The following is a 10,437-nucleotide window of genomic DNA, read 5'->3' as shown; positions in this document are numbered from 1 at the left end:
CAATATCATGTTGACATTTGATAAAGGAAATGCAACCAAATGAGAAAAACTGACTTTTTTTTTTTTTTTTTTTTTGAAAGTCTGAATTACAGATCTTCAAGTCATGCAAAATCATTGATCCCTGAAAATGCCTGGAAAATGAACTAAAGACACATCATTCCTGTAGGACAGGTGTAAAGATTAAGAGTAGATTTACAGGACACTACTTTCGTAGCATTTCTTCAATGGCTTTTAAAATAATCCTGAATATGATAATTATTATCAGCATACAATCATCCATATCAGCATTTAATTGAAGTGGGACCTTAAATTAGAGGGAAACATCTTTGTAACTCATGGCAATGTAAAACTTGAAAGATAAGCCATCCTCTGGGATAGAGACTTACTAAGAGAGGAAGACATGAAAAGCAGGACTGACCAACTGTGTCAGTCCTTTTTTCATTAGTTCCTTATTTCCTCTCCTGCTGCTCTCATTTCCCCATTTTCTTTTTCATTTCTTCCATTTGCTTCCTTGCAGAGTTCACCTTTTCTAACAACAGGAATATGTGTTCTGCAAACTCCCGGACAGCTCCACAGCCACCATTGCTCTTACAAATATAACCAGCAGCCTTCTGAGCAACTACACAAGCATCAGCAGGCACACCACTCATGCCAGCTTTCTTCAGGCATTCCACATCAGACTCTTCATTTCCTATGGAGAAAGACAACAGACCAGGCAAAGTATCACAGAGGTGAAAAGCTGAGCAAACTTGTACTAAAATACATATTAAAAAAAATAAAAAATAATAGAAATTTGTATTCTTGTCATAATTTTCATCTGAGCAGCACAACAGCAGTTTGCACATATGAGTCAGTTCTTGGAAAATCTTAGTGATACATGTAAATGCTGATCACACTTCACACAAGCTTCAGGTAAGAGAATGGTACTTTTAAGAGTACTAAAATTATTTGAGCAGCTAAGTAAGCATTTGCAAACTATACACTTAAGCTGTCACTGAAATACAGTTTTGTACAGAATCATATGGCTTACAATTATAATTCTGTTCATCTGTTTCCATTTCAGAATATAATCTATACAATATCCATCTGAAATGAACTACAATCAGCTTAAAATTGTGAGCTGTAGCTGTATGCTTGTGTAATACCAAAAACTTCCCTAAATCTGATTATAAAACCAGCCAATACCTCCTTACCAAATTAGACACCGATTCATCAATGCCTTTAATAATGAGATTGTACCCTAACAAGCCTAAAAATACATACCTGCTTTTGGTGATTGGGTGTTGTAATTTACATGTCAATCACATTAAGTTCAGCATATTAACAAAGAGCAAAGTGTTTTGAAGCTGAGCAGCACTGTGAAGTTTTTGTGTATACTATATGAAATTTTTCTATTAAAAAAAAAAAAAAAAAAAAAAGGAACTGACCTAAGTAAGAGACTTCTTTCCAGCTCAAACCCATGTCTTTTTGCCATTCCTCTAGGACTTCTAATTTATTTGTTGCACTAACTTTTGCTATACATCCCAGTTGCATGGCTGACAGTGTTTTTGAACAATCTCTGTCAGAGATGAGTCGAACCTATTAAAATAAAATCAAGTTAGAATAAACTCTGGATACAAAGAAATAAAACATGTAAGATTATTTACTAACAAAACAGAAGTTTTGCTCATAGGAGCTCTCTCAGATATCAGAAAAGCATTGAACAACTGGTTTCTTCAACCAAAACTCAGAGCAGGTGTGACTAGCATCCAGACTCAACATGAGAGTCCTGATGTTACTTCAGGAAAGTGAAACACCATTCTGTAAACTTCCCTGTGGTTCAAGAAGAGAAATTTGCCTTTGTCTTTTTAAACGCAACATGTACTGAATAAAATACTGGGTATCATGGTCCAGTGGCATTCTGACTCTCTAGTGCAATAGCATCTAATTAAGCCACAGTAGGGAATAGGAGAATTCTCAAGGAAGATTTCTGTAATACTTGTAGAAGTAAAATATTATGGAGTATTTTCTATGACTCCTTTACTAATAACATCATTTTATTTACAGTAGGGCTTCACAGCACCAATAGAACACCAAACAGACTGATATACCCCAGTGTATAAATCTCAAGAAGTTCATTCCAAATTTGACATTTCAGAAATGATGTCTGGCAAGCTAAAACCAGAAGATTATTGCAGCAGCACTTTTTAAAAACTCAGACACAACCCCTCCAAGTTTTCTGTTTATCTTCCCTAATTGTTTTTAAATACTAAAAAATACTTGGCACTGGTTTTAGGAATGAACAGAAGTGGTGCACAAAGCAGCAACATATACTAGAAATACATGAAGTGCAGCACAAAGACCAGGAGGTTTTTAATGACAGGCTCCAAGTCACAGCAAGTATGGAAATGGGTCCCGCAGGCAAAAAAACAATGATTACAAGCTTGCTTTCTCCTTCGCCTCACAGAAAATGAAGCTGAGGGAGTTTTGAAAAACCATCTACTCCATTTCACTGCCCCAAGGCAGCAACAGCTGCATCCAAGTATGTCATGAATGTCTCATCTAACCTGTTCTGAAAGAATCCTACAATAGAAACTCCAAAAATGTATCTGGAGAAGTCTACTTTGGGCATAGCTACTATTGCCTTATCCATGCCTACCTATACCTGCAATAGGACTGGGTTAAAGCTCTTTGAAGGCAGACTACATCTTTACTTAGTTCTTACCCCCAAAAATGTTCAGTTTACGTAAGACATAAAGCCTCACACTTCAGAACAACACATACCTGGATTCCTCTTTTCTTTAATAGGTCGATACCAACAACATCTCTATAATCGTAGGAGACCATTTCTTTCCGATCTTCTGTCACATAAATGCGACCATTTGTCAGGCATCCATCAATACTGCAAACCAATAGCTTCACCTCTTTTAATGGCTCTTTGCCAAAATATCCAAAGCTAGACAAAGAAGTTATCTCTTTAGGATCGAAGTTTCTGCACACTCCAAATCCCAAATATTTCAGATACAACTGTGATCTTCAGACAGAGAATCAAATTTGAAATTTGTTGTTTTTCTAATGTCTTTTCTCACCATCATCCCTTTCCAACTATATTCTCCCTCTTCAAAGAAAAAAACAGAATGATCCAAAAGACAGCTCAGTTATGTTGTCCATTTAAAAATTAGGAGGAGATTTACTTCCTTAGCATAACCTCTTATGTTCTGTAGCATTTATGTGGGGCAAAACCAAAATGGAGCAAAAGATGAAAAAGGCACAGAAAACATATTCCGTTCCCACCCATTATCTCCTTAGAGAAGTGCAGAGTAGCTGCAAAGAAAAGGCAGCTGACAAGATGTAATCAGTTCATGCCTTAGATGTGAACACTCTCAGCCATGTGCATCATGCTCCAGAACATGGAAGCCTAGGACAACTCAGCTGGGAAGGCTGGAGATGATGCTACCATGTTGCTGTAGTATAGTGAGGCTTTCACTTTTCCCCAAGCTGAACTTTCAAAAACCACCAACCAACAAATACACAAACAAAACCTAAACCCAACACAAAACCAAACATATAGCAAAGGTAATTTAGATGATTTCAACAGATATAAGAAAAAATTATGCATGGAAAGCAAGTTGTCCAATTATCTTTGATCTTGATTACTTACATTACATACATTATGAATTCACATGACCACACTTTGAAACAATCAGAGATATCAAAAGAAATAAAGGAATAAAAAGTGGTTTTACCTCAATACTCTCTGCTCTGCAATAGGCCAATCAATGTCTATATCAATATCCACACTGTGCTCTGCACGCATTTCATAGTAGGCCATTTTGCCACCCTAAATAAAATAGAACCCTTTAAAATGTTCTGCTTGGCTTAATACAAGATTAAGAGACTTGTACAATTTAGCACCATGTAATGAAAGCTAAGTATCTGGTTACACTTTGGTCACAACAGCTTGTATATATGACCCATCAATAATTATGGTTTTGCCAGTGACACAGAACGAAGCATGCAAAGGAATGTTTATAGGCAACAGTTAGTAAGTATTTTTATTTTATCACTAGAGAAAGGGTACAGAAAGATGTTATGCATTATAGTCATTACATCACACCAATTTCACCAGGTCTTTTAGTACACTAAAATAGAAACGCCTTTAGCACCTACCTAGTAAGAGTATGCTTATATTTTGTTTGCTGTCTACGCAATGTCAATTGGAAAAATATCCACCACATCCCAAGGTAACTGAAAAAAACTAAAATCCCTAACCCTCTGAGAGTTAGTGGCCCAATCTTCAGAAAATATAGAATTCAACACAATTGTACCACCCAGATCAACTCTTGCAAGTCCACACAGCACTAGCTAGTACTGCATGGGTCTTTACAAACTAGAAACCTAAAGCTAGCATCTCCGCATTAGTGAGGTATCTGGAAAAGAGAGAAGCAAGAACCTGGTATTCTTGACTTCCTGTTAGAAATATGGAAATATTTACACTGGGCTTTTTTGCAGTTCTGATAATAAATACTGGAAATGACCTGTAAGATACATTGCAAGAAGGTCAGTTTTGCACCTTTAGTAACACTAAAATTAATTACAAGATGCATACTTACATCCTGGTGAACTGATGAAAAACTCAATATTGTTTTGTTTTAGGCTTATAGCTATATATTGCTCAGTATTATTCATATAAATTTGTTTCCTGTGGAGGATGCTGTTACTGGAGCTGCCCGAGCTGCAGCTCAGTTACAAATAATAAGTAAATTATGCTGAGGTCAAAGTGCTGTTACTTCATACTGACTGCATCAGAAATAGAAGTATATTAATGAATTTAGAACCCTCTATAACAACAGTGAAAGGTGTATTATTCTAAAGAGCATGAAACCCAGAAGCACTAACCTGCAAGTAGCCTTTCTCAATCAACTGTCTCCTGGCAAAATAAAATGATCCATTTTCATACAGCTCCCCAGGCCAATCTTGCCTTCGGTATCGTTTTGCTGGATTCAGGTTCTGAGGCTCTGTCATTTTGTTTTCTGTTAACAAAGAAAAATTACAAAATAAGTTCTCTAGAATCTGTTCAGAGTCCGTGAACTTTCTTTAAATAGCTTTCTGTTGAAAAATGAAGGACACAATGCAGTCACCAACTTCTTTCATTATGGTCTCCCATTGCTTAGCTTTACACAGTAACATTCAATTATTTCTCTTTCTTGGAGCTGTGGATAACAAACCGGACGACTGCCTTGCATTTCTAGGAGAGGAAAGGGAAATTAAATTTTTTATTCCAACTTAACAAACCAAACCACCACCAACAACAAACCACCATAAAAAAAACCCCAAGAGCTCATCAGCTCCAAAACTGGTTACTAAAAGGAGTAGGGGGAGACATTCTTCTAGACAGTCCTTGCAAATGTGAAAGAAATACTACCCACTTTCCATACTCTACCTCCTAGCCCACATTAGGAAGTTGTTTATCTCAGTAAGGGTAAACACAAAAAAACCCATTCAACTACCTGTGCCTAAATCCTGAATGAACTCCAAGAGCTGAGAAGACTAACCTGAAATCTGGAAGGTGATAAAAGAGCATACAAGAAGAAATTTTGCCTGTGAAAACATCTCAGCATTTCCCCAAAATATTTCCTATTTAAGGACAGACATTATGTCAACTTTCCATAAGTGGTTTAATCAGTGCCCACAAACAAACAAACAAATGCCTTTGAACAAACATAATCCCATGAGATCCCATATTTTTATCAATGCCAGTAGTGCATGCAGCAGAAACTGAACTAGGAACCAGAGACTTCTGTCCTTATGCCACTCAAATTCACACACACAAAGCAGCTAAAATTCCTCAGGTCTCATGATCTAGGAAATATTAAAAAGTTAGACGGCATTCTCAAACACCCAAAACATCTGAAGCTTTATTATATATACACACACCTTGTATTTCATAAATACACTAGACCTGTGTGCTCAATGAAGTAAAATATTTCCAGAGAGACACCTTTCTCTTTCAGGATGCATCATTACTAAACCTTAATGCAGAACGAACAACAGAAAGACACATGAAAAGATATAAAATTATTTTAACATAATCAGTATTTTAAAGCCATCTGAACAGAGACTAAAAAAAAAGTACAATACTAAGCTGTATGATGCTTTGTAAACTCATAAAAAAGTTTTCATTTGAAGCAACTTATATCACAGCAGAATAACTGTAATGTCTGACACATTCATTTTTAAAAAATAACATGACAGTAACTGAACTAACTATTTTTGAAAAAGAAGCAAACATTTCTACTTCACTCACAGCAACAAAACCAATACAGATAATGTGCAAAACAGTTCTTCATACAAGGACTATACAAGGTAATTCTATAGCTACAACAACGTACGATCTTAATTTGCAAGTAAAGAGTTCAGCCTTTAGTCATTTTGGCAGCTGCAGCTGAGAGGCATATTTTCACTGGGAAAAATAGTCACATCCTTCTGTATGAGTTAATTAACATGAGTTCAGTCCTCATGACTCAAAAGCAGTTTGCAATTTCACATATGTCAGCAGCCAAATCAGCAGGCTGAAACACACCCTAAGTCTCCAGGCTAAGAAGTTGCCTTCCCATCTTCACTAAGACTTTAACTCACATTGTTTTCACTTGTTAACTACTGTATAGTAAGAACAAACACCTTCCTAGTTAAGACAGGAAATCAGTGTTATGTTTACTGAGGGAAGTTCATATAACTTTAACTTGCATTTTTACAGAAAGGCTGAGCAATGATCAGTAATATCAAAACAGCACTACTTAGAAGGAATTTCTAAGCCATCCCAAACCTCCCCACAAGCACACTCCCTGCCTCTGATATCACTTCCTAATGTAAATATAATGGATATGAAAATAAACCATTTGAAAAAAAATAAATTCATTAAGTGTAACCAGAAATGCCCAAATATTACCTCCTTTTTTTACCTCGCTCCATCTAAATTGATGTCGTCTCACCACGGAGAAGACAGAATCAAATCCCTCTTTCTGGATCATATCTGCCACTTTTATAAGATCACTTGGATGTAAACAGGGAGATGTTGCTTGAATATTTCCTACAATATCAACCTCTAAAGAAAAAGAAAGAAACGTTTATGAAACAGTATTTTTAATACAAACAAATGCAAAGTGGAGTATGAGTAGATGCCACACAAAAAAAAAGGAGAATCTTTCTAGCTTTTATTTAGTAAAGGCTTTATTTATTTTTCTAAGTAGTAAGTGGTTTTACTTATGTTTCCGAACAATAAGTGCATTTTCCCTCTGGGGCTACAACATAAAGGCTCAGCATATTTTATCACTCATTTACCATGATGATGATTAAGAAACTCTCTGATAGCTTCTAGAGAAGTTGAGGAGTCTTGGGAAACTTCGGGGCTTCTGCGATGAACTTGAGCACCAAACTGCTTTGCAACCTTCTCAATTTCATCATGGTCCGTAGAAACCCATATACTGTTGGCAGACAGTGACAGAAATGAATATAAAGAATAAATCCCAGCATTGTTGACTTGCCTGCCATAATCTAACCTGAACAACACCCCTGGCTTATGCACGTACTACACCTTGCAATGAAAGTAACTAGTTCTTATATTTGCATTAGTAAAACTATCAAGCAACTTCTAACAATAAGGATAAAACATACACATTCACATCCACCAGACTGTAAAATCTCAAGCTTGGGCTGCATTTCAGTTTAATACTGTAGGATGCTTTATCTACCTTCCATGTGGGAAGCTTAAGCAATATAAAATTTAGAAGTGTTACCAGAAAAATCCTGTGCCAGCACACCACAGTTTGTTAGGCATGCTAACAGATCAGTGAATTGTGAATGGGTTGAATGAGGCATTCAAAATCACCTAAGAGTTCAGAAACAAGGCTGACAACAAAAACTGCCACACAGATAGAAGATGAACTTATCTGCAAGTGTTTTAAAGTGTGTTAATTAGGTTCCATACAATCCCCGAGAAAGAGCTGTTCAAGTTACCAAATATGTTTTGGCACAAAAACCTTCAGTACTGGTAAAACAAGATTGTGATTGTTCAGGGTTAATAAACATTTACAAAAGGAAGGGCTAAGTCTGACTATTATGTGATGATAAACATTGGCTGAGCACTGTGAGGCCATTACTGCCATCACTGTGACAAAAAGCATGTGAGACATAAAACAAAAAATACGAAAAATAACCCCCCTCTCAGCAACACTGGCATTCTCAATGCATTCTACATAGCAAATGGTGCTTTAGTTAAGTATTTTTCATGCAAAGACATGATGGGATCATCAGAATAAAAGTATGTATGACAGTGACAGCGACAGCAAGTCACACCCAGCTGAACAAATGCAGAAGAGGTACTCTCCATAAACTGCTTCAGGCTGGTTAGCTTAAACACACAGTCCGCGGTCAACTAACAGAGTTTTGTTGTGTAACGCGTATGCCATCACCACAGCTGTTTCAAAGGTGACTAGAAAAACCTAATATTCCATTTAATGCACTTGTTATGCCTCAAGAGTTAGGCTGCATAACCCTAAGTGGCTTCCTGTTGGGCAAATTCAAATGTCAGATAGAAAATGAGAAGGTCGCTCAAACCACCAGATCCACCACAGCTCATTAAGCAATATGGATTTACATGCATTAAATAATTATCAGTAATCTAGGTTAGAAATGTTCTTGACTGCTTCTTTATTAAAAATAAAACCAACTCAGTGATGCTTCCTCTACCTTTGAGATACAGTTTAAAGATTTTCCAGAATAGATAATGGTACAGCAGCTGTGAGACACAGAAGGCTCAAGCTTGCTTCCAGGTCTGAATCTTCCTGGGCTACACTGCTACTTGACTACATCAAGTCCCTGCTCTGACTTGACACAGTAGGTTTGCATTGGGAACCTGCTACATACCAAGTACATCCTAGCCAGGCACCGGTTTTAAATAAGTTTATCAGTACACGTGTAGAAAACTCTCAGCTTTGTTGTGGCAGAAAGAAGGCATGTCTAATGCCCATATTCTTAACATTAACAACATAGTGTTTCTATCTAGCTCTAATCATTGCTATCAAAGTTTCCTGCACTTTGCCACAAACTGAGCTTCTGTTCTGTGTCACATGGGCACGCGTGGTTATTTTCTTCCATGTGACATTTACAAGATTGCCTCTGATATGCTGCATACAGCTGTGGGCTCCCTGATTCAAGAAAGAAAAACTGGAGCAAGCCCAGCAGAGAGCCAAAATGATGACTGGCACCTCAGAGCACATGCATGCCAGGAGATGCTTAAAGAGCTGTCTTGATTCAGACTTATGAAGTTCTCTTCATAAGGGGTGGCTTTATTGCCATCTTCAAGTACCAAATACCTAGTGAGCAGGTGGAGAGAAAACAGAGAAACTTCTCCTGGATGAGCACAGTAAGAGGACACAGACACGTAAAGCAAGAACGGAAGGGCCAATTCAACCGGTTCCATTGAGGGTTGTCCATCAAAGGAACTAGTGCCCAGAATGGCTGTGGAGTCTCCGTCCTTGGAAATACTCAAGCTCAGCTGCATGTGGTCCTGAGCAACCCTAATGAGCCTGGCTTTGTGCAGTGGGTGGGACCAGATGATCACCCACTGGAGTCAGCCTGCAATCCAGCCATTTTAATGAAGTAAAAATGTCATAAAAACCATAGACTGGTTTGGGTTGGAAAGATCACCCAGTTCCAACCCCCCCTGGAAGATGGTCTTTGTCTGCTCCCGCACTGATCCAAGTGAGTCGAGGAGTCCCTCTGGGAAAATTCTCTGGGGAGCCTAGGAAGCCCTGTTCTCAGTGGGTCCTGCAGCTGAGCAGAGAGGGTCCCATCTGGGTCGCCAAATTGATTCGTAGAACTTATTAAGAACTCGCCAACAAAGTTTAAGTTGACAAGCAGGTATTCTTTATTGCAGCGCTAGGAGACACAGGGGATATCTCCTCCTAATGTGTGTCTCGTTTAACCATCAAACAGACCGTGATTATATTGTTGCTTAACATACATATTCATTACATTTCCAACAGATGTCATACATATGCATTAGTTGTCCGAGAGTTGTTTTACGTAATTCCACGCCTGTTTTCGCATGTGCATAACAACGTGGTAGTGGTCTTTGGTGGACGTTTTACTTCTTCCAGCAATCTTCATCACTTGGCCGCTCCTTGAACTCTTGCTCTGGAAGTCTTTGAAGCATGTGCAGTAGATAAATGCTTACACCAGCTTAATTAGTTTGGTAACACCACTGACAGAAGTGAGTGATTTCTCCTCGTCCTTCTACTTATCAGTTAACTTCGCTACAGCACCTCCTGAACATCTGCTGGTTTCAGATACTCCTTAGCTACAGTCCTGTTTTGGTTACAATAAATTTTGTCCGAAGGTCATAAGATTCTAAAACTATGTCAGCTACGACGATTTATCTTATACAAGGATCCTTTT

The 10,437-nt window shown here is 37.8% G+C and overlaps 1 protein-coding gene across 1 annotated transcript; it reads right to left on the bottom strand.

The window, feature by feature from the left end:
* Positions 1 to 482: 482 nt before the first annotated feature.
* Positions 483 to 7,538, bottom strand: CMAS (cytidine monophosphate N-acetylneuraminic acid synthetase; the record flags this gene model as incomplete). Its single annotated transcript, XM_010024390.1, has 7 exons — positions 483 to 691; positions 1,428 to 1,578; positions 2,764 to 2,935; positions 3,726 to 3,820; positions 4,879 to 5,012; positions 6,929 to 7,084; positions 7,321 to 7,538. Coding segments are annotated over 7 exons (1,135 nt in total), but the record flags the coding sequence as incomplete, so codon positions are not given.
* Positions 7,539 to 10,437: the final 2,899 nt, after the last annotated feature.

The sequence above is a fragment of the Nestor notabilis genome, unplaced genomic scaffold (assembly GCF_000696875.1).
Source record: "Nestor notabilis isolate BGI_N333 unplaced genomic scaffold, ASM69687v1 scaffold25050, whole genome shotgun sequence".
Taxonomy (NCBI): Eukaryota; Metazoa; Chordata; class Aves; order Psittaciformes; family Psittacidae; genus Nestor; species Nestor notabilis.
This window is presented reverse-complemented; position numbering and strand designations above follow the sequence as displayed.